The following is a 23,016-nucleotide window of genomic DNA, read 5'->3' as shown; positions in this document are numbered from 1 at the left end:
CCACTCTTCAACCTCCCTGCTTTCAGATGCTGCATCACCAGCTCGGGAGCCGGGCCCTCAAGCTGCCACTACCACTGACTCCGGAGGCGACGAACAGGGGGAAGCCGGACCATTCCTGCCACCCTCAGGCGAGCCAGCCCCTCTGCAGACAGGAGAGACTGCTTCCCTGGAGGGGAGCGGGGAGGAATGCTCTGAGGAGGAAGCAGTTCCAGGAACCAGCGGGCTGCAGCAACGCAAGGGGGGTAGGGAAGCTCGGGGGCCGTCTCCCCGGAGGGCGAGTCAAGCCGCGAGTACTGCTGCACAGAGCGCAGAAGAGGTGCGTTCCCTCGCAGAAATGAGCGCCCAGGCTCGGCTCAGGCACACTGAGCTCATGGCTGCAGTGGCAAGGATGCCTGACTCCATCGAGACACTGGCAAGGAGTGTCCAAGACTTCGGGGCAGCACTGGAAAGGAGTGCGCAGGGCTTTGGGGCAGCACTACAAAGGACTGTCAAGGACTTCGGGGCAGCACTGGAAAGGACTGTCCAGGGCATCGGGTCATCACTGGAAAGGACTGTCCAGAGCTTCACCGAAGCACTTGCACCTGCCACGCAAGTGCTGAGTGCAGCCACGCAGTCACTCGCTGGTCTCATGCAGACGCATATTGATGCCATGCGACCAATGACTGCTGCCACCCTCAATGGATCAGGCAGTATTACCCGGGGCCCATGCAGCACCACCGCAGGGCATCAATCTGTGGACCAGCCGATTGGTGCGCATGCTGCGGTGCTGCCCCGTCAGAGTGCCAGTGTGTCGGTCAACCAGGGAGTTGCTGTCCGCTCTCAGGATGTCAGCATTCCTGATGCCACCGCTGGCACGTCTCCACTGCAGCTGCCACCACCTGCAGGACAGACTGCTTCCACCCATGCACAGTTGGAGCAGTCAGCATCCGGGCCCTCCAAGGCCAGAGGTCGTCCAGGACGTCCCTCAGGGGCATCTGCGCTTTCGGACAGCCAGCAGGCCTCCCCCAGCCTTGATGCAGCCACTGGGCTCCCATTACAGAGGAGCTGCAGGGAGGGAAGGGGCCGATCTCGCAAGAGAAGTAGATCACCATCAAGGGGGAAAGAGTAGAAGGTGCTGCTGAGACGTCTTATTTGTAGAAATCAAGGCCGTGGATGCTGGTCTGAATGTTAGTTCTGTTATGGATAGTCTCCCGGGTGTGCGAGTCACCTGGTCTGAATGTTAGTTCTGTTATGGATAGTCTCCCGGGTGTGCGAGTCACCTGGTCTGATTATTAGTTCTGTTTTGGATAGTCTCCCGGGTGTGCGATGCACTTATGTGTTAGTGTGTTACTTTTGCTTTCTGTAGCCATTGCTTTGTCATGTTGGAAGAAAGCACATTTTGCCAAATAAACAACTTTTTTTATTTACATTGCCCATGTCTGCTATTTACATTCATACTGCCTTTCATAGGCTTTGGGTTATCCGACCGGTTCCATTCGGCTCCTCGAATGGCACCAAGCATTCCGTCAGAGGGGCCTAGCAGCGGCCTGTTATCAGCCTCTGATGGACGGCCCTTCCAGTTTGTTCCTCCCTCCTGTCTTGCTCCTCCTCCTCCTCCTCCGCTGGTGCTTCCAAGTCAGGTGGCATTGGCTGTGTGCGTAGGATGGCGAGGTTATGCAACATGCAGCAGACAACAACGAAGTGGGAGACTTGCTCTGGTGAGTACTGCAAGGCGCCTCTGGAATGGTCCAGACAGCGGAACCGCTGCTTCAACACACCGACTGTGTGCTCCACAATGTTCCTCGTCGCCTGATGGCTCGCATTGAAGCGTTCAGCAGGAGTGCTGGGCGAGCGGAGCGGGGTCATCAGCCATGGGCACAGAGGATAGCCCTTGTCACCGAGAAGCCAGCCTGCTGGGTGAGCCGGGGCCTCGACGAGGTCTGCAAGTGAAGTCTGGCGCAGGATGAAGGCGTCGTGGCTGCTGCCAGGGAACTGTGCATTGACTGCGAGGATCAGCTGTCGGTGGTCACAAACCAGCTGAACATTCAAGGAATGGAACCCCTTGCGGTTGCGGAACTCCTCCGGATTCAAAACAGGTGCCCGCAAAGCCACGTGCGTGCAGTCAATGGTGCTCTGCACCATGGGGAAGTCCGCTATTGCTGCGAAGCACTCTGCGTGCTCCCGCTGCTTCTCCAGTGTCACAGGGAAGGAGATGTACTGCCGCCTCCTTTTAAATAGGGCATCTGTTACTTGACGGAGGCAGCAATGCACCGCAAACTGCAATATGTTCGCGATGTCCCCAGTTGCGGCCTGAAAGGAGCCGCTCGCATAGAAATTCAGGGCAACAGTCATCTTGACAGCCACCGACAGAGAGGTCCTGCAACTTATCTGAGGCTGCAGATCTGGCTGAAGCAGGTGGCACAGCTCAGTCACCACCTCCTTTCTGAAGCGCAGCCTTCTAAGACACTGCTCCTCTGACATGTTCAGGTAAGAGAACTGCTGTCTGAAAACCCTGGCAGCGTAAGGTCTGGTGTGGCGACGTCTGTTGGCCCTCCTCCGCCTGGCCATTCCTGCCCCTCTCTCCCTGCGTCTCTGTGCCCTTTCCAAATGGTTCAGCAGCAGGACGTTCCCCTCCAATGCAGCCCCCATAATAACAGCGCACAAGGAATTGAAAGCGTAGTAAATGCTCACCAGCAGCAAGGTGAAGGTCAGAAGGCTGAAGTTCCTCTGTCCAGCACAGGCTCACTGGTGCAATGGCTCTCAGAGTGCAGCTCAGTAACTCTGTGAAAGTCTCGAGGAAGTTGTGCTCCCAAAATGGCTGCCGCTTTTATACCAGTGCAGTCCCCTTTAAACAGTGCCCCCCCAGCCCGAGAGTGACTGGGGAACGTTCCAGGTAAGCAGTCCTTATTAGCGCCAGGCAGAACGAAGGGGCGCACCACTGAATTTCCGGTCCGGGGCGCCAAAAAGGCATTGCACACTGAAATGACGTCATGATCTGCCTGCGCCCGCGAGCGGGCACTAAGATTTAGCGCCGGCGCTAAAACCCACTCAATATAGCAAGAGGCGCTGGGTTTACTGCGCCCGGGCGAAAATTGGCTAACGCCCCACTTCTCGGCCTCTTTAGGCGCTAATCGCTGGCGCAACCAACCGAATTTCTCCCCCAGAGTATTATTTAAATGGTGATAGATTGGGAAATGTTGATGTACAAAGGGGGCCTGGGTGTCCTTGTACACCAGTCACTGAAAGCAAACACGCAGGTGCAGCAAGCAGTTAGGAAGGCAAATGGTATGTTGGCCTTCATTGCAAGAGGATTTGAGTACAGGAGCAAGGATGTCTTACTACAGTTATACAGGGCCTTGGTGAGATCACACCTGGAGTACTATGTGCAGTTTTGGTCTCCTTCCCTAAGAAAGGATATACTTGCCATAGAGGGTGTGCAGCGAAGGTTCATCAGACTGATTCCTGGGATGGCAGGACTGTGGTATGAGGAGAGATTGGGTCGACTAGGCCTGTATTCACTAGAGTTTAGAAGAATGAGAGGGGATGTCACTGAAACGTATAAAATTCTGACAGGGCTAGACAGACTGGATGCAGGGAGGATGTTTCCCCTGGCTGGAGGGTCTAGAACGAGGGGTCACAGTCTCAGGATACGGGGTAGGACATTTAGGACTGAGTTGAGGAGAAATTTCTTCACTCAGAGGGTGGTGAACCTGTGGAATTTTCTACCACAGAAGGCTGTGGAGGCCAAGTCACTGAATATATTTAAGAAGGAGATAGATGGATTTCTAGACACAAAAGGCATCAAGGGGTATGGGGAGAGAGTGGGAATATGGTATTGAGACAGAGGATCAGCCATGATCATATTGAATGATGGAACAGGCTCGACGGGCCGAATGGTCTACTCTTGCTCCTATTTTTCTATGTTTCTTGGACAGATTTGTGTGCACCTTTGGAAGTGGCTTAGTGAGTTGCAGTGAATGGTGAGACAGAACGGCACACCCCACAATGGTGATGAGTCTCTCTTCTTCTCTTAGGCAGTCCCTCAGAACCGAGGATGACTTGCTTCCACATTAAAAATGAGCTCGCAGGTGACTGATTACGCCAATGCAGGACCTACAGTCTCTGTCACAGGTGGGGCAGATAGTGGTTGAAGGGGCGATGGGTGGGGTGCTTGGGTTGACGTGCGCTCCTTGCGCTGCCTGCGCTTGGCTTCCGCTTGCTCCCGGCGAAGAGACTCGAGGTGTTCGGCGACTTCCCAGATGCTTCTCCTCCACTTTGTGCGGTCTTGGGCCAGGGATTCCCAGGTGTCGGTGGGGATGTTACACTTTTTCAAGGAGGCTTTGAGGGTGTCCTTGAAGTGTTTCCTCTGCCCACCTGGGGCTCTCTTGCCATGCCGGAGCTCCGAGTAGAGTGCTTGTTTTGGGAGTCTCGTATCGGGCATGCGGACAATGTGACCCGTCCATCGGAGCTGATTGAGCGTGGTCAGAGCTTCGATGCTGGGGATGTTGGCCTGAGCAAGAACACTGACGTTGGTGCGCCGATCCTGCCAATGGATTTTCAGGATCTTGCGGAGGCAGCGTTGGTGGTAGCTCTCCAGTGCTTTGAGGTGCCTGCTGTACATGGTCCATGTCTCTGAGGCATACAGCAGGGCAGGTATCACTGCTGCCCTGTAGACTATGACCATGAGTGTGAAAGGAATGGCTTGGGCATTGTAGGGATGCTTTATGGAGTTGATGTGGGGTGGTGCCAGCCTGGCGCATCAGGTGGCAGCCAGGGTGTACAGCATCAAGTGAAGTTAATCTGGCCATGGTGAGGCCGTTCTTGGCCTCCCAGGCAGCAATGTGCTTGGGTGCTGATGCCCTGTGTCCTGTGCAGCATCAGGTGATTGCGGAGAAGGTTTTTGTTGTTGTTGCTAGTGCTGCTGGTGTGCCTGGTGATGTTGGTGTTGGGGCTGATCATGGTGGGATTCTGAGGACCAAGGTGAGATTTTTTCAAGGACACCTGTTGTAGCTTTTAGAAAGTCTACTAAACTGAAAGAGAGCGATGAGAGTATGGCCACGATTTTAGCTCCAGGTGGATTCCCCGCTCAGGCCTGAGTTAAAGTTACAGTCTGGTCTCAATGATGTCATTGGGCCGCAATATGCATATGTAAAGAAGGACCCTGTTGGCTCCGGGCGCATGTCCTTGCTGCCTGCTTAGGAGAGCAGGTTAAAAGTGCAGATGATGGGATCATGGCGGCTTTCGGACAGGTAAGAGCCAGGTCAATTTTAACTGCCCACCTGCCAGGTTTCTGCTGAACGGGTAGGGTTAAAATTGCCCCCATCGTGTTACCGTTCGATTTTCAAGAAGAACCAGTTGAATTAATAAGCCAATTGATTTTCTCACCTGCACTTTGTTGACAGTCAGAAAAGATCAATGCTAATTGTTTACACTCGAGAGAGATTTTAATTTCTAATACCTATGAGACAGAAAGACAGAAATGGAGAGAAAATGCTGTAAGTTTCTTTTCTCATTCTAATCTGATTTATTTATATAAAAGTTGGATTTTAAGAGCAAATAAAGCATCTTTGAAGGAACAACAGAAAAGGTAGGAGGGGATGGGAGAAAAGATAGAGACAAAGGGGGAAAAATTCAGTTGTTTGCACCTCCCGTTAGCGCCTTAAGAGGGCGCCAATTGGGGCGCAAAGCAACTAGAGGCCGGGCGCGGTGATGTTTGTGCCGCTCGCGAAATTAACTAGACATTTTGCGGCGGCGCTAAACACTTCCGCCACGATCTCCTGCGCCGGCAGATTGTGATGTCATTCGAGTGCGCAATGCCCCGTTAGCGCCCCAGACTGGATATTGAGTGGCGCCCCCTGCCTTACCGCCTGCCGCTAGCAACGACAGGTTGAGGGGAGCGCTATGCTGTCAGAAAGGGACTAGGGGAGTGCTATTTAAAGGCGACCGCTTCCTGCCTTTTTTTGTCGGTGACAGTTTTGCACCACGCAGTCTGAGAGAGAGAGAGAGAGAGAGAGAGAGAGAGAGAGAGAGAGAGAGACTGACTTCTGGAGAGATTCGATGCTGCGTGAAGGAGTTTTGAGTACTGAGCAGCATTTGCAGGTTTATTTTGATTTGCCCTTCCTTGCTTCGCCAGCGCTCTGAGGTAGCGCCTCACTCCTCGGCGTTTGCGACTTAAGACAGTTATGAAGCGCCTGATTTAGCGCTCCAATCACCCCCAGGGGCGATAAAAGCTAAGTTTGCTGTCGGAGGCGATAATTAGCGCCAGGCGTTGAACTTTGCGCACGGCCGATAACGGCGCCCCAAATGGGGCGATACCGAATTTTTCCCCCAAAGGGTTGAAAGAGATAGTGAGAGAGGAGAAGGGTGAAAAAGAGTAATGGTAGAGGGAGGGAGTTATCGATAACAGAGAGAGAGAGCAGGGTGGTAGAGGGAGGAAATGAGGGTCGGCGAGACGGAGTGGAGAGTGTAATGATATCAGCAAATAGAGATGGTATTTGCCTGTTTGATTATGATGCCTTACCAGCATGTTTGCATGTATTGATTACTTATGCCTGACCAGCAGAGGTCATGTGAGAGACAAGCAGTTGAGTTTAGTTTCAGTTTCGTTCTAGATGCATCACTAGCATGATGTCTCCTGTAAATGTTGTATAAAGAGTTGAACAGACTTTAGATTAAAAGACATTCTCTTTCATAAATGTCTCGTCATTGAACCCACAAAGAAATCAATACAGAGAGGGAGAGAGAAGGGGTGCATAAAGATGTGGTAGAGAAAGAGAGCGAGATGGGTTGTGAAGGGTCAGCTGAGAGGGAAGAGGGGGTAAGTTGAGAGACAGAAAGAAAAGTGGTAAAGAGAGGGGTTAATTGGGAGCGGGTAGTTGAGAAAGTAGGGTTGACAGAGAAAAAGAGAGACAGGTTGTAACAGAGATGTGGTAGAGAAAGGGGTTAATAGAGAACGGGATAGTTGAGAGGGGGATTGAGAGAGCCAGAAGGAAGAAAGAGACAGAGAGGAAGAATGAGAGAGAGAGAGACAGGGAACCGGGAGTAGACAATGGGGAGAAGGAGGGGGGAAACTGGTTCAGGGTGAGGGGGCTTCTGGCCTCTTGCTACCCATCCTTGCGGAAGTGAGTGGAAGTGGTGGGAGTTAACGAAGGGTTAAGACTGAGGTGAGTGACAGTTCAGCAAGGGGAGGGGAGAATGCAGGTGCTCTGTGGGTATTATCAAAGAGATAGGATACTGATAATGGGAAGGTGATGGGTCCCCTCAGAGTCTGAAGGTTGTGGATCTAGGTCCACTCCAGAAACTTCATCAAATTATCCAGGTTGAAACTTTAGTGCAGTACTGAGGGAGTGTTGGTGGTGTTGTATTTCAGATGTGATGTTAAACCAAGAACCCATCTGCCCTCTCAGGTAGGTGTAAAAGATTCCATGAAGGGCAGGGGCGTTCCCCCAGCATCTTGATCAACGTGCATCACTCAACCAACATCACTAAAACAGTTTACCTTATTGCTCTTTGTGGGAATTTGCTGTGTGCAAATTGGCTAGCGTGTTTGCCTACATTACAACAGTGACAACATTTCAAAAGTACTTAATTGGTTGTGAATTGCTTTGGAACATCCCGAGGTCATGAAAAACGCTATATCAATGCAATTTCTTTTTTTTCTAACATTCCCTCACCATACCATACTTGAAAGGAAAGAAGAGAGAAAGAAGCAAAAAAGTTATGGAAAAGGAAGCAGAAGAAAAGCAAGAGACAGAAGCAGAAGAGGAGAGACAGAAAGAAACAATTAACACAAAGATAGAGCCAAGTGAGTGTCATATTCTCTGACTTATTCTGTGCAACACCATGGGAGATCGACCAGTATAATATATTTCAAATCTTACATCCGCGCACACTGTTACCATTATAAATTCTAATATCCACAATTATAATGGAATGTGTCGATGCAAACACATCACCCTGCAATTATATAATTTTGCATTACATAATCTCTCCCTTATAAATGCATTCTGAAAAATTTTCATTCACATCTTTTTTCCTCAGTAACAAAAATGTCCAAAAATAAGGAGTTAAACAAAATAAAAAGATTTTCAAAAGATCACATATTTCAGGGTAAAATATTGAAATATATCCATTGAATTGACTTGTGTGTATTTTAATGCCTTCATAATTTTATTTAATTGAAGGCCTCACCCTTTCCCCAAAGTCTTGGCTGGGACTTGATACTTTACCTACAGCAGTAACATTGTTAGTTGAATGCAGATTGTGCAGTGGGAAGACACAGTGTACCTAACTTCTGCGGATGCATCAATACTGTGGATTTAGCTCCGTTTTTTCCCCCAAATTACCTTAAAAAAAGCTAATTTTCGAAATCTTTATTTTCTCTGAGCAGTTTTTTTTAATCAGAGGGTGTGTGTGTATGTGGGGGAAGGAGAAAAAGCGAAAAAAGACAAACCTCTCATTACATAATTGTTGTAGCTTTTGTTTCACATTCTGCAATCTTCAGAGAACATATAGTGGAAGTTAAATTCAATTTTAGCCAGGGCACAAAATTGCAGTGTCATATCACACGCTTGCCAAAGTTGAATTTTACCCCCAATGTCTTTCCTCATCTTAATTTGAATTAATTTTCAAACAAACAAATTAGTTCAATTTTGAAACAAAATGCCTATAACACTTCCTTATTATCACTCGTGTTATGTTGCCAGAACAGTATCTAATTATTGCCTGTATTTTGTTGACAGGAAATGTAAAGGGTGGGGTGAAGCTGGAAGGATTTGAAGACAAGTTTGAAAATTTTGAATTTAATGCATTGGGCAACAGGAAGCCAATGTAAGTCAGCGAGGATGGGGATGATGGGCGCGCAGGCAATGCAGGATACAGTTGGCTAAAGTTTATACAAATTGGAGTATATAGAGGGTGGAGGATGGAAATCAACAAGGAGGGCACTGGAATAATTTGGGGGAGAAATTCAACTTACGGCCACCTGTTTTGTGCCCATAAAATGGGAATAGGTTGCTGAATTTCACGCTGCGTTCTGTCGTGCCGAATCTGGACCAGAAGTGTGGCGGATGCCATATTGGTTCAGGTGACTTAGTCATGCTGGGCGTCCACCTGAAACAGGCTCCTTAAATATTCATATACACTGGTTGCAGCACCCACAATGTGAAATTCAGGTATAAATGGGCGGAGCTAGCAACACGCATTCTCCGCCTACTTATACCAGGCCTTGAGTGGCCTACTCAGCGGTTCTTAGAAGAACTGCTGAAGGCAGCTCAATAAAAGGCCCAAGAAATTTTCAGTTTTCCCTTTTGTGGACCCAGGAGTAGCAGGAGCACTTCTCCTAAACACAGAAAATAAAAAATTCCATCCTGCTGCGTTCGAGGGCTCCCTCTACCCAGGTCATCTCCCCCAGGTTCTGTGAGAGACAGCCAACTTCCCGCACTCCTCGACCGGTGAGCTGTAGAGGGACACCCATTTGGAGCCCGGGACTCACTGGCAGCATTTAAATGAGGCCTGAAGCTGAATTTGGCTTGGGCGTCTGGCTAGCACAGACAGCCATGTGGAGTAGACAATCCCCCAATTTTCCGCCCGCTTTGGGTGCAAGTCGAAATTCTTCCGCATTGATTTAGAGATGACAAAAGCATGGATGAGCGTTTCAGCGGCCAAGATAAGGGCGGAGGTAAGCAATATTGCGTAAATGGAAATAAGAGGTCTTGGCGATGGGTAGGTTTGTGAACCAGATGGTTTTTCCGAATTCCTTAGTTTAAGATAAACAAGAAGAATATCTAATAACTTCACATTTGGGCAATTATATTTTGTGGATCACAAAAATAAACTACACTTAAAGTCTACCAGGGTTCCCACTTCAACGTTATTGTCTAGGATCATGTATCAAATTATCCTTTTGGGTATGGTATCAGAAATCTGCCATTGCCCATGGAACTGTAGCACAGCATTAATCACTGCCATCAGGAAAGGAAGACACAAACTTGAAAATAAACATCTTTTGTGGTAAACACCACAAATAATCTTGAATTCTGCTAAACACAACCTACTTCCCAACAAAACTAAATCAGGAAGTAGGTTAAATTTTTCCAGAGTAAGTCATACAGTAATTGCTGAGTTGGATTTTCACTATAATTTCAAATAGATCACAATTTCAACACGATATTTGCCAAAGTTTCAGGTTTTAATAATCTTTAAAAAATAACCAATATGGTTAAGGGGCCACAGTTTGAGTAACTGATAAAATGGTGTCCTGAAACACCTCTGAAAAACTAAATGCTAGTACATTTTGATCTGATGCAGTGGCTAAATTGGCCTGATTATCCAATTGTACATCATCCTAATTAATCATAACTGTTTTAAAGGCAGCAAAGTTATTTTGCTTATCAAATTATATTATTTTCTTTTCTTTGCCTGAGTCTTAAAAAAATCATATCTACTGGGTTCTCCCAATCAGCCACCGTAACTTCAGCAGATCAGCAGGCTTGGATAAACCACGTGCTATTCTTTCACCGAAGTTACAGTGACGATCGGGAAAATCCACGAGGAAGTTTCCGTTGAGCATCTTAACAATTTTCATTATCAAACATGCAACAAACCTGATCCTTTTGGTTACAAGATTTCTGGGAATCTGTAAGGTCACTTTCAAGTTGGGTAATCTGTTGCTGCAGTTGTACAAGCTCTAGCTTGTGCTTATGTTGGGAGGCTGCTACATTCAATTGAAGGGTTTGCAAAGTTTTTTCAAGTTTTTCCACTTCAAGTACATAGTTCTTTCGTTGGTCAGCAGATTTTGTTATCTCTGTTCTGAGATCAAGTATGATTTGTTCACATTCTCCAACTCTACTGATTTTTTCATTGCAAACAATTTTCATAATTTCAAGTTCCTGGTAACCACAAGATAAAATAAGAGAAGGTAATTCAACCAACGAAGCTCTATCCAATGTATTTAATTTCTGAGTAAAGTTCTCCAAACATGAGAATTAATACATGCTGGTTGATTATAAAATTATAGCTGACTATGGGTATTAAATACTTTTTTACATTTTTAACAAACATTTCAATTGTAAAATTAGTAGAATGATGACTGTATGAAATCAGTTACAGATACAAGCCTGTTCATAACCAATATGATAAAATTATTCATCTACTCAATGAATGATCCATAAACTCAAGACTTATTTAAATTACACATTATTGTCACAGGTGTTCTTGAAAACAGTTTTGGGTGAAATTGGTCTTGGGCGATAGTGCAAGACAAGGGATAGTGAATTGGCAGCCAGTTTTACATTCTGCCTGATTTTCTTTACCATGTAACCGATTGAAGTCAATGGAAAAGGAATTTGTAAAATGGGCTGCCAATTCGCTATCGCCAGTTTTGTGCTACTGTCCAATACAAATTTCACCCCCATGAGTATTTTAATGGGTAATCAACTTGCACGCTGAATCAATAGGTTAGACTTTAGGGGCATGATTTTAATTCCTGAGACGGGTTGGAGTCGGGTTGCGTGGTGGGCGGGTTCGGGAGCTGCTTCCGGTGGGAACAGCTGCAGAGTTGAGATTTTTATTAAACTAGCTTGTTAAATTCATGGCCGGTCCAATGAGTGGGATCGGGTCGGCTGGCCGCCTTTGATGACGTCATAATAGCAGCTGCTTTTAAAGCTGCCATCCAGCCTGAGCCTTTCCATTGTGGTTTCCTGCACTTGTTTTAAAAGCTATGACTTCTTCCAGAGGCAAGGCAGCTCATCGTTTTAATGATGAGTCCCTCCAAGTTCATGTGGATGGTATCAGAGGGCGCATGGAGATTCTCTTCCCTCCTGATGGCCGGAGGAAGCCGCCTCAGCAGACCAAGGCAGCCTGGCTGTGCATTGCTCAGGAGGTGAGCGCAAAGTCCATTTATGCACGGTCATGGATCCAGTGTGGCAAAAGGTTTAATGATCTTGTGAGAACATCAAAAGTGAGTATCCCATCTCACTTGCCATCACTCTGCTTCCCTTCTCTTCTCATCACCAGCACTCTGCGTTGTAAGCCTCCTCCTTCATATCCCACCTTACTCTTACTTCCCTTGCACCCTTTCCTAGGCATCTCTGTTTCTGCACTGAATCACTTCAGCATCCTGCCTATGCACCCCTTAGACTCGCTCTCACTGTCATGTAGTGACAACTAATAACGCACAGGGAGCTACCTTCCTCTTGGCACCTTACCCCATCTTTGTCTCACTCAAAGCTTCTATGGTAGGGATTATTCACACTCACTCCATCACTGTGGCTGAAACACCGCTTGCGTCCCTCCTTGCAGGAAAAGATAGCCCACAAAAAGAGGGAGAGCGCAATGACTGGAGGAGGAACACCTACCCTTGCAACATTGACCAGTGCTGAGGAGGCAGCAAACAAGATTGTTGGAGGTGGCGAGGACCTGGAAGTGGGCGATGGAGAGACGGGCACACTAGAGGAAGCTGGTGACATAATAGAGTTTCATCCCTCTCAGAAAGCAATGGCATATGGGCCTAGAAATTCAGTCGCGTTTGCGCCCACTTATTGGCTATAAAGTGGTTTGCGCCTGAAGTTTTTTATCGCCCGAAATTCAGATGGACCCTAACATCGGCGTTAGCCGGTAGCGCCGCGCCGGCACCGATGACGTCATCGGTGTGCGCAGCGCCCCGGTTGCAATGCTATTCCGGCCCGATGGCCAAGTTCAGTTGCGGCCGCCTCGCCCGTGGCAGCCACAAACAGCGTTTGTGAAACGGGGTCTTGCAGCTCCGAAAGGCCGGCGCATAAAGGTGGAGCGGCGGCCGGCCGCTTTCCCGGCGGCCGCCTGCCCGCACCTCCCTCCCCGGACTCCTGCACCACCCCCCCGCGGCATTGATGTCTGAGTCCCGCGAGCCCGGCACTTCTCCGTGGTGCCGGGCTCATTTGCCGGGGGAATCCACCGGTGATCTGACGGCTGCAGGCAGCTCCTCCTTAAGAGAAGGAGGAGGTCTGCAGTACCCCAGCCTGCCGCACCGCATCGGGTGCCGCAGCGGGAGCTGGACGCCTGAAAGTGACATTCATCGCCCCTAGCGAGGCGGCCAAACCCCGCAATAGCGCCCGCCGCCGTCTTGGCCCGTCGCAACTGAATTTTAGGCGGGCGCTACGGGAATCCTGGCGGGCGCAAAATTTCGGGCGCAAAAGACCTGGCGGGGCCATACCGAATTTCTAGGCCATGATGTTTATCGAGAATCGCTTTGTATCATCTGCTCAAAAGGATGTGTCTGCTACATCAATATCAGATGTCTAATTCAAGCCTTTACTCTCCCACAGAACCATCAACGCCCCCCCCCACCTCCCCAGGATCCAGGACGAAGACCCGGACATCTCCTCAGAGGAATCTGAAGCCTCTGAGGGAGCAGCGTCGCCAGGACTCAGTGCACCCAGCACCAGGGCAGCAACACACACCTCAGTGGGGCCATCGCGAGTTAGAGTAGTGATGCCACCTGGTCTATCACAGCGCTTAAGTGAGCATCAGCAGATGGTGGAGACAGCGACAGCAGTGGAGAGTCCTCTGCAGAGGTCGCAGGACTCTCCTAGCTCTGCTGAGCTGCATGCAGACGCTGTACCTCTGGGTCCATCCAGAAAAAGAGCAGTTTGTGAAATACAGGATCAAGTGCAAGTGTCTCTGGAAGGGTTTGCCTCCAGGGTTAGTGCAAGTGTGGAGAGAATGGAGGAGTCCATCTCTAACATCAGCACTGCTGTGGTGGAGGCAATGGCGCATGAATGCACCACCATGGATAGGATGGCAACCTCAGTGGAAAGGATGGCTAGGGCCATGGAGGAAATAAGTCACCAGAGTCAGGAAAACATGGTGACTGTTCAGAATAGAATGACATCTCTGGAGCAGCGATGGGCAGCTATTGAGCAGAGAGACCAGAGGTTCATGGACGTCCTTTTGAGGAGGACTGCCACTGCAGATATGGGTCCTCATGGCCTCCCTGAAGTACAGCAAGGTGCTCTCCTGCCACTTGCCAGCACTGAGGTGCAGCTGACCCATGAGAGAGATGTTGTTGGCAGGACAGAAGGAAATGTGGGCTCCTCTCAAAGCACTCGCATGACCATGCCACTGTGGAGCCCTCGGTCACAACCACAGGAAGAGCAGATTGTTGTAGAGCCCTCCCAGGCTCCCAAACCCAGAGAACGCCTGCCAAAGGCATCTAAGCAGGCACAGCATCCTAGTCAGCAAGGTGCCTCTACATCTGCTGAAGCCACAGGGGAAGCACCACGAAGAAGCATGCGTAAGAGAAAGATTAAGCACTTATAGTCACAAGGGGACTCACTTGGGTGATGTTTCTTTTTTTTTTTCTGACTCTTGCTGGTATATTATCCTTTTGTCATGTGTTAAAGATAAATTATGTCAAACAGTTGATTGCCTGAACTATGTGTTCTGGGAAATGGCAAAAGCGCATTGAGGGCTCAGGGCGACTTGCTTTTGTAATGCTGATGGTAAAGATGATAGGAAATAAGAGGGTATCGCAGAGATGAAGTATGACGTTGGACAAGTGTCGCCTGCAATTACAGAGCCATATGGTGGCCGCCTATGATTGAAGAGTAAGCTTATGGTAATGTGGCATAGCAGTGTGCATACCCTGGTTGACGGGCAGTAGTGAACTGGAGGGATGCTGCATTGGTCACAACAGGGCATGCAAGGCACCCCTCGTCCTCCTCCTACTCCTCTTCCCAGGAAGATCTGTACTGAGCCACGCGGCTGCTACTCCCCCGATTATGAGAACCAGGATGAGAGGGCATAAATGTTTCCCATCCCCTTGCTAAAGATTTCATTTGAGGTAACAATCTTGCAAGCACACAGTCGAAGTGGCCTGAAATAATTCCATTCATGACACACTGCAGATGGGTGTCAGCCTGAACAGTCAGAAGGTCAGTAGATGTGCAAAATGTTAACCCATACCTACAACAGCAAAGTTATTGCATTTGAATGTCAGCCATGTTTCAGGGGTGCTTTTAAAGCACTCCACCAATGCATACAAATCATGTCCTCCAGCAACTCGTCTCCTTGAAACTGGCCTGTTTCTGACTAGTCGGGAAACAGGAGCCAGAAGCAGGAAAATGGGAAATCACTATGAAAATAGGATTAGCAAGGCAGTTAACAGGCTGTTAACTGCCTTAACTACCTGTCCCACCGGTTGGAGACGGGTCAGTTTGGGAGCGGCTAAACAGACACCCAGGAAAATCGGGTGGGGGCGGGTTGGGTGTCTGAGGCTATTTTTCCCGATTTTCCCACCAGACCCGCCTCCAGAGGACTATTAAAATCGAGCCCTAGGAGTGAGAATGGTCTTTGCCAGGAGTCGCTCAGCTTAAGCTATTCCCACCATAATATGAGGCCAGCTCATTTAAATATTTTTCTGCTGCTCCTAGGATATAGCATATCGGGAGTGCCAGGAGCCAGAAATTTGGGCGTCAAACAATGCAGGGCTGCTGGCTGCAGGTGAAATGCCAGCACTTTTTTACGGTGGGGTGGAGGACAAAGGCAGGTTGCCCTAGTGGAAGGTAAAGACCGTCCAGCTATTTAAAAAATGTCAGTGCCAACTTAGCACTAAATTGCACTGAAATATGAGCAGTTTTGTGCTGTAAGTCCATACCTACTTAGTATTAGGTTGAAACTATTCCAGGTCATTTCATTTAGAGCCCTCACAGAGACAAAGAAGAAAGACTTTCATGGCAATACTGAGCTGGACTCGGATTTAGATGTCAAAGGTAAAGGACAATGTGCCAAGAATCATGTTCTTAAAAAAGATAAATCAATTAGGGAGAGAAAAAATGTAGTAGTTTCAAACTCAAACATGTTTTTATACTTGGCTGAGAGTTAGCCACATATTTATATGAAAGTAGCAAGTTCCTGTAGGACAAATAACATCAGCTAAATTATTCACCTTAAGTGTAACATCCATTATTCTTCTTCAAATTATGATATATCATATAAAAAGCTGGGAAGGAAAGTTATATAAGCAGGTAATTTAGACATATACTTGTGGGTTAATAAATACATTTTGGTTAGAAGCCATATAACCTTCCCTTAACTCCTCATCCATTACATTTGGAGTGGAAGCTACAAGAAATTGGTAGCAGTTCAAAAAAAAGCAGTGAGAGGGCAAGAGTAAATAAAAATAACCACTCAATTTACTTTGTTCTTTACAGAGCCCTGATTTATTATTCAGATATTTAGTGCAAAGCTGACCTTCTGTAAGTATTCAGTGTGTACAGTCTGTGCATCATACTCCTCATTGGAACGACCATGGTTGATTTGATACTGTGTCAAGTCTGATTGAAGTTGTAGTATTGTCTCTTCTTGTTCTGCAATCTAAATAATAATTCATTAAAAAGTAGAATTATACAGAACTTATCACACTGAACATTTTTGGGGGAAAAAAAATCTATAATAGGTTTTGTGCATAGAACACACTTACTGTAAGTGTTATATTTACTTCCCGTTACACTTCTCTGCCATGCTTAAATTTACCATTCAACTTACAACTTTTCATTCAGTTCTGAGATACTAAAGAGATACTTCAAAGATCTTATAACTGGTTCCCGGCTATAGTGCTTTCTTTAATGGCACCCGGCCCCTGTTACTACCCTGAGATCCTACTCCCAGTATCTGCACACAGCAATTTCCCCCTCATATTCCCATATCCCGCCAACACTATCCCAGTGCTCTCACATCCCAAGACAACCACCACACCACAGCCACATCCTTTGAACTGCTACCAATTTCTTGTAGCTTCCACTCCAAATATAATGGATAAGGAGATAAGGGAAGGTTATATGGCTTCTAACCACTACTGTTACACCTACGGACTACTCAATTCAATTTTCAATTCAATTCAAATCGCTTTATTGGCATGACAAGTTACATCTTATGTTGCCAAAGCATCGAAAAACATTCATGTTTGTACACAAAAATACAGATCTATCCATACAGTGTATAGACAGATATATCCCTGAGTGTATAAATATACTTTGATATAATTTGTATATACTCTTTTCTTATATTTAGTGGTTGTCCCTCTGTTTATGGCAAGCTGTAACATAGTGTGCCGCTAGTGTTACACAATTTCTCTCTTCCCCTAGTAGGTATGGGAGTTTTTGGTCGTCATTCAAATTTCTGAATTCCGGGCATATTTTTGTGAATTTTGGGTAGAAATTCTCCCTTATGCCCTGATATTTTCTACAAGCTGTGAGGAAGTGCATCTCTGTCACCACCACTCCCTGACTGCAGTGAGAGCATATCCTGTCCTCTCTTGGTAGTCGGGTCTGCCTGTGTCTACCTTTTTCGATCGCCAGGCTATGTTCACTAGGTCTGTACATTGTCAAGGTTTTTCTCAGTTTGCTATCCTTTACCATGGTCAGGTAATCAGCCATGTTGTATTGTCTGTTTAGGGCCAAGTAGCAATTGAGTTTGCTTTGGGTTTTTGTTGTTTCTGCCCAATATGACAGATATTTTTCCTTTTGTTTAGCGACGATTGTGTTGGGTCGAATTCTTTGTGTTACGCTGTCACTGTCCTGGGGCTGGTTATTGTTAGTAGTGTTAGTAGTTACTTCACTGAGTCCCAGGACTAGTTGACTGAGGGTATACTTCTTTATGGTCCTCTCTTGGCATTTCAGGGCTTCGTAATGATAGCATTGGGGGTTGCTCATTTCTAGGTGTTTCCAAAATGTGGTGGCTCTTTTTTGGATAGTGATTATTAATGGATATTGGCCTAGTTCTGCCCTGCATGCATTGTTTACGGTTTTCCTTTGAGTCCGGAGGATACTTTTACAGAATTCTGCATGTAGGATCTCAATTGGGTGTTTGTCCCATTTAGCAAATTCTTGTTGTGTTAGCGGTCCCCACACTTCACTGCCATAGAGTGCAATTGGTTCAATTACTGATTTGAAAATTTTGAGCCAAATGCTAATTGGGATTTCTATTTGGATTGATTTTTTAATGGCATAGAAAGCCCTTCTTGCTTTCTCTTTCAGTTCATTCACAGCCAGTTTGAAATTTCCCGTAGAACTGATTTTTAAGCCCAAGTATGTGTAGTTAGTGGTTTGTTCAATTTTGGTTGTTCCTAGTGTGAAATTTATTTTGGGTCCCTGATGTCTGGATCTTTGCTGGAACACAAGGACTTTGGTTTTTTGGGGATTTATTGTCAGTGCCCACGTCTGGCAGTATGACTCCAGCAGATCCAGGTTCTGCTGTAGACCCTCCTTAGTTGATGACAGCAGAACCAGGTCGTCTGCATAGAGGAGGAATTTAACCTTGGATTCATATAGGGTGAGGCTGGGTGCTGTAGATTGTTCAAGTAGTTTTGCCAATTCATTTATGTAGATATTAAAGAGTGTCGGTGAGATTGGCAAGCCCTGCGTCACCCCCCGCCCCTGTGGGAAGTATTTTGTTTGTTTGTCTCCAATTTTTACTGCACATTTGTTGTTTGTATACATTGATTTAACTACTCACACACCCCTACATCACCACCCACTCCCCCACCCCCACTATTTAATTACAGCAACCCCACACCCAGTACCTACCATCCCAAAGTATTTTCCCTACCATCTTGTGTGGATCCCGCACTTTACTTAAAGGTAAGACATAGTGGTTAAATTGGTCTATGCGAAACAGTGCAAAACGGGCTGATAATAAATTGGTAGCCCGTTTTACACTGCGTCTGAATTTCTTTTCTATTGATTTCAATAACCTTTGAGATGGTCATTAATTACGTGCTGCAAATGTTACCTTGTGGCGGAGCCACCAAAGGACTCAGAGCGGTTGTACATAATTCCTTTAGCAGCAATGTAGTTACTGTCTGTGCCCGTACCTTTAATTACACTGTTTGACTGTACAATGTCTAGTTACCTTTGCAGCGCGGTTTCAACGTGATGACGTCATGCCGTTAGTCACGTGATTCCCTAATGGCGGGAAGAACGTGATGACGTCATCCTTCAGACCAGGGGATCAGTCCTCGTGGAGCCTTCAAGGAGAGCAGACCTGTAGTTGATGTATTCCAGCAGTTTCTAGTTAAAACCTGTTCTGTTCCATTAAAGTTCATTGTTTTAATTGCCTGAGTCGAACTCAGTCTTTTCGATAGGAACCTCCGTTCCTACATTGGTGACCCCGATTTCTACGAACAATTTTCATGGAAGATTCATCATGGACACGAACGCCGTCACGCTGAAACTGCCACAGTTCTGGGAGCAACAACCAGACGCCTGGTTTATCCAGGCTGAAGCCCAGTTCGTCATCAGGAACATCATCACGGATCAGACCCATTATTATTACGTGGTCTCCGCCCTCGGCAGCGCAACTGCCTCACGGATCATCAGCCTCCTCAGTAGTCCTCCTACTGACAGGAAGTATGATGCAATTAAGGCACGGTTGCTTCAGGTCTTCGGGCTCTCGAAGTCAGAGCGCGCTCGCCGGCTCATCATGCTGCCTGGCCTCGGGGACTCCAAACCGTCCGAGCTCATGAGCCAAATGCTCATGTGCTTGGGTGCCGAACCGGAATGCTTCCTCTTCCGGGAGCTTTTCCTCTACCAAATGCCTGAGCAGGTACAGGCTGCCCTAGCCAGATCCGACATTACAGACTGCGCCGAGCTTGCTGCCGAAGCCGATAAGATTTTCACGGTAACCCAGCAGTGCTGTGCTGCCGCAAGGCGTCCATCCCCCACTGACGCGGTTCCAGCTCCTCCTACAGCGGGCTGGTGCTCCTACCACGCCCGTTTTGGCGCGAAAGCACGATGCTGCCGCTCCCCCTGCAGTTTTTCGCCCCCCAAAAAAACAACAAAGCTTCTGCAGCGTTCCTGACGAAGGAGGACCGGGTCTAACGGGCGCTCCGCGGTTGCGATGGCCGTCAGATCTATGGGGAAACTTCTTTATATCACCGATTCCCTATCGGGCCGACGTTTTCTTTGTGACACCGGGGCGCAGTGTAGCATTCTACCTGCGTCGAAGCTCGATATGCAGGCTGGGAACCTCGGTTTTTCCCTCGTAGCGGCTAATGGCGCAGCAATTCGAACTTTCCGAAAGCAGCGGGTCGAAGTCTGTTTCGGCGGTCAGCCCTTCTTTTGGGAATTCATCACGGCCAGTCTCACAGGCCATCCTAGGGGCGGATTTTCTGTGTACCAATAGCCTCCTCGTCGATGTCCGGCACCGCCGGCTGATCAACGCGGCCACCTTCCACTCGATTCCGTGCTACCACGGTACCTCCGTGTCGCGCTCTATTGCCTGCGCCTTCCCTCCTCCGGATGACTTCACTCGACTCCTCGGAGAGTTTCCGGAGCTGACAGGCCCACTTTCTCCTCCTCGGCAACGAAGCATGGTGTTGAACATCATATCACCACTACTGGCTCCCCGGTTTATGCGCGGGCTAGAAGGCTCGAACCTGGCAAGCTCGCGGCTGCGAAAGCGGAGTTCGACACGATGGAGCGGCTCGGGATCATTCGACGATCCAATAGTCCCTGGTCCTCGCCTCTCCACATTGTTCCGAAACCGGGCGGCGGCTGGCGGCCATGCGGTGACTACCGATGCCTAAACGACGCCACCACTCCGGATCGGTACCCGATTCCGCATATTCAGGATTTCTCGGCCCATTTGGCGGGAAATTCTATCTTTTCTAAAGTCGACCTCGTCCGGGGATATCACCAGGTTCCCGTGCACCCGCAAGACATCCCGAAAACCGCAGTCATCACCCCTTTTGGCCACTTTGAGTTCCTGCGGATGCCGTTTGGCTTGAAGAACGCAGCACAGGCATTCCAGCGTTTCATGGACTCCGTGCTCCGAGACCTACGCTTCATCTTCGTCTATCTTGACGACATTCTCATCATCAGTGCTAGCAAGGAAGAGCACATCTCCCATTTGCGTTCCCTCTTTACGCGCCTCAGCCAGCACGGTTTATTCATCAACCCGGCCAAGTGCCAGTTCGGCCTGCAACAGATCGATTTCTTGGGACACCGCATAACATCGGACGGCGCCGTCCCCTTAATGACGAAGGTGGAAGCGGTTACCTCTTTCCCGCGCCTGCCAACCGTCAAGGCCTTGCAAGAGTTCCTGGGGATGGTCAACTTCTACCACCGTTTTGTCCCTAAGGCGGCTCAGCTTATGCAACCCTTGTATGGGGCCCTCGAGGGCAAGTCCGGTAAGGATCCAAACAGCTGGACAGCCGAGATGGACCAGGCGTTCATCAACACCAAGAGCGCTTTGGTCAACACAACCATGCTGGCGCACCCACTTCCAGGTGCCACCATCGCCCTTGCCACGCACACGTCAGACTACGCCATCGGTGCAGTGCAAGAGCAGTGGGTCAACGGCACGTGGCAACCGCTGGCGTTTTTCAGCCATCAACTACGGAAAAATGAAAAAAAATACAGCACCTTCGATCGGGAGTTATTGGCCCTTTTCCTCGCCATTCGCCATTTCCGGTTCTTATTGGAAGGACGTCCCTTCATGGCTTTTGTCGACCACAAACCTCTTACGTTCGCCATGGCCAAGACCGCCAAACCGTGGTCCGCTCGTCCGGACATTCAACAGGTGTCTGGTAAGGACAACCTGGTGGCGGATTGCCTCTCCCGTGCGACGGTCCACCTGGGGATCGACTACGCCCTCATGGCTGCAGATCAGGCCTCGGACACTGAGGTCCAATCATACAGAACCGTTCCCTCTAGCTTCCAAGCGACCGACGTCACTTTCCAGGCCACAGGTGCCACGCTCCTTTGCGACGTCTCCATGGGCGTTCCCCGACCTATCGTGCCGGTCGCATGGCACCGGAAGGTGTTTGATGCCATACACAGGTTGTCGCACCCTGGGATGAAGGCTTCACAACGGCTTATGTCGGCGAAGTTCGTCTGGAAAGGTATGCACCTTGATGTCCGTGACTGGGCTAATACCTGCGTCGTCTGCCAGAAGGCCAAAGTCCAGCGTCATGTTAAAGCTCCAGTGGCTACATTCGCTGTTCCGGAGCGTCGTTTCGACCACGTGCATGTGGACCTTGTGAGGCCACTTCCGCCTTCTCAGGGTTATACTCATCTCCTCACCATGGTGGACTGCACCACTAGGTGGCCAGAGGCAATTTCCTTTGGTTTCCACCACTTCGGCAGACGTCGCTAAAGCTTTCATCTCCTGTTGGGTTGCCCGTTTCGGGGTACCGGCGAACATCTCTTCTGACCGTGGGCCACAATTTTCCTCGGAGCTTTGGAACGCTGTAGCTCAGGGGCTCGACACCAAACTTCATCGCACCACCGCTTATCATCCACAGGCGAATGGCCTTTGCGAGCGATTCCACAGGTCGCTTAAAGCCGCCCTTTGGACCAGTCTTCAGGTTGCAGGATGGGTAGACAGACTTCCATGGGTCCTTTTGGGTCTTTGTACGGCGCCCAAAGAAGACCTGCAATCGTCCTCAGCTGAACTCGTCTACGGCCAGCCTCTCCGAGTACCAGGGGATTTCCTCCCTTCTCCCACAGAGCTATGGTCCGCCTCCCAGCAACTCGTTAGCCACCAGGAAGCGGCCAGATGCTTCGCTCCGGTGCCTACATCAAATCACGGCTTACAGAACTCCCACATGCCACCGGGACTGAAGAATGCTGAGTATGTATTCATCCGCCACGACGCTCACCGGGATCCGCTCAAACCCCCTTACACTGGTCCTTTCCGCGTCATCGAACCAGGGGACAAATCCTTTTCGGTCGACGTCGGAGGAAAGACGGATCACATCTCGGTGGATCGATTGAAGCCGGCTCACCTGGACCTGGACCACCCAGTCGTCGTCGCTCAACCACCCAAACGTGGCCGACCGCCCGCAGCCGCCGCGCCAGATCAACCAAAGCCGCCCACCAACTCGACCACGCTCGCCACGCCTGCTCAACCACAACTGACTGCCAGCTCGACCACCGGTCATCAACTTCCTCTGCCAGGGTATCGAAGTCGATCAGACAGACTTGTCAGACCTCCTCCTCGTCTCACTTTTTCTGTTAAAGACAATTCTGGGGGGGCGCATGTAGCGGAGCCATCAAAGGA

The 23,016-nt window shown here is 48.7% G+C and overlaps 1 protein-coding gene across 1 annotated transcript in view; it reads right to left on the bottom strand.

Annotated features, from left to right (window-relative positions):
* LOC147115004 (uncharacterized) overlaps positions 1 to 23,016 on the bottom strand; it is an 869,491-nt gene that overhangs the window by 382,374 nt on the left and 464,101 nt on the right. Inside the window, exons 19-20 of the mRNA XM_085993202.1 lie at positions 16,207 to 16,329; positions 10,584 to 10,868 (exon numbers count right to left, since the gene is read on the bottom strand). Of these exons, the coding sequence (XP_085849328.1) occupies positions 10,584 to 10,868; positions 16,207 to 16,329 (408 nt within the window). The remainder of the gene's footprint in view (positions 1 to 10,583; positions 10,869 to 16,206; positions 16,330 to 23,016) is intronic.

Source organism: Somniosus microcephalus, chromosome 7 (assembly GCF_052327205.1).
Source record: "Somniosus microcephalus isolate GS21.2 chromosome 7, FLI_Smic_1.0, whole genome shotgun sequence".
NCBI classification, from domain to species: domain Eukaryota; kingdom Metazoa; phylum Chordata; class Chondrichthyes; order Squaliformes; family Somniosidae; genus Somniosus; species Somniosus microcephalus.
Note: the sequence above shows the minus strand (reverse complement) of the source record. Positions and strands in the feature narration are given on the sequence as shown.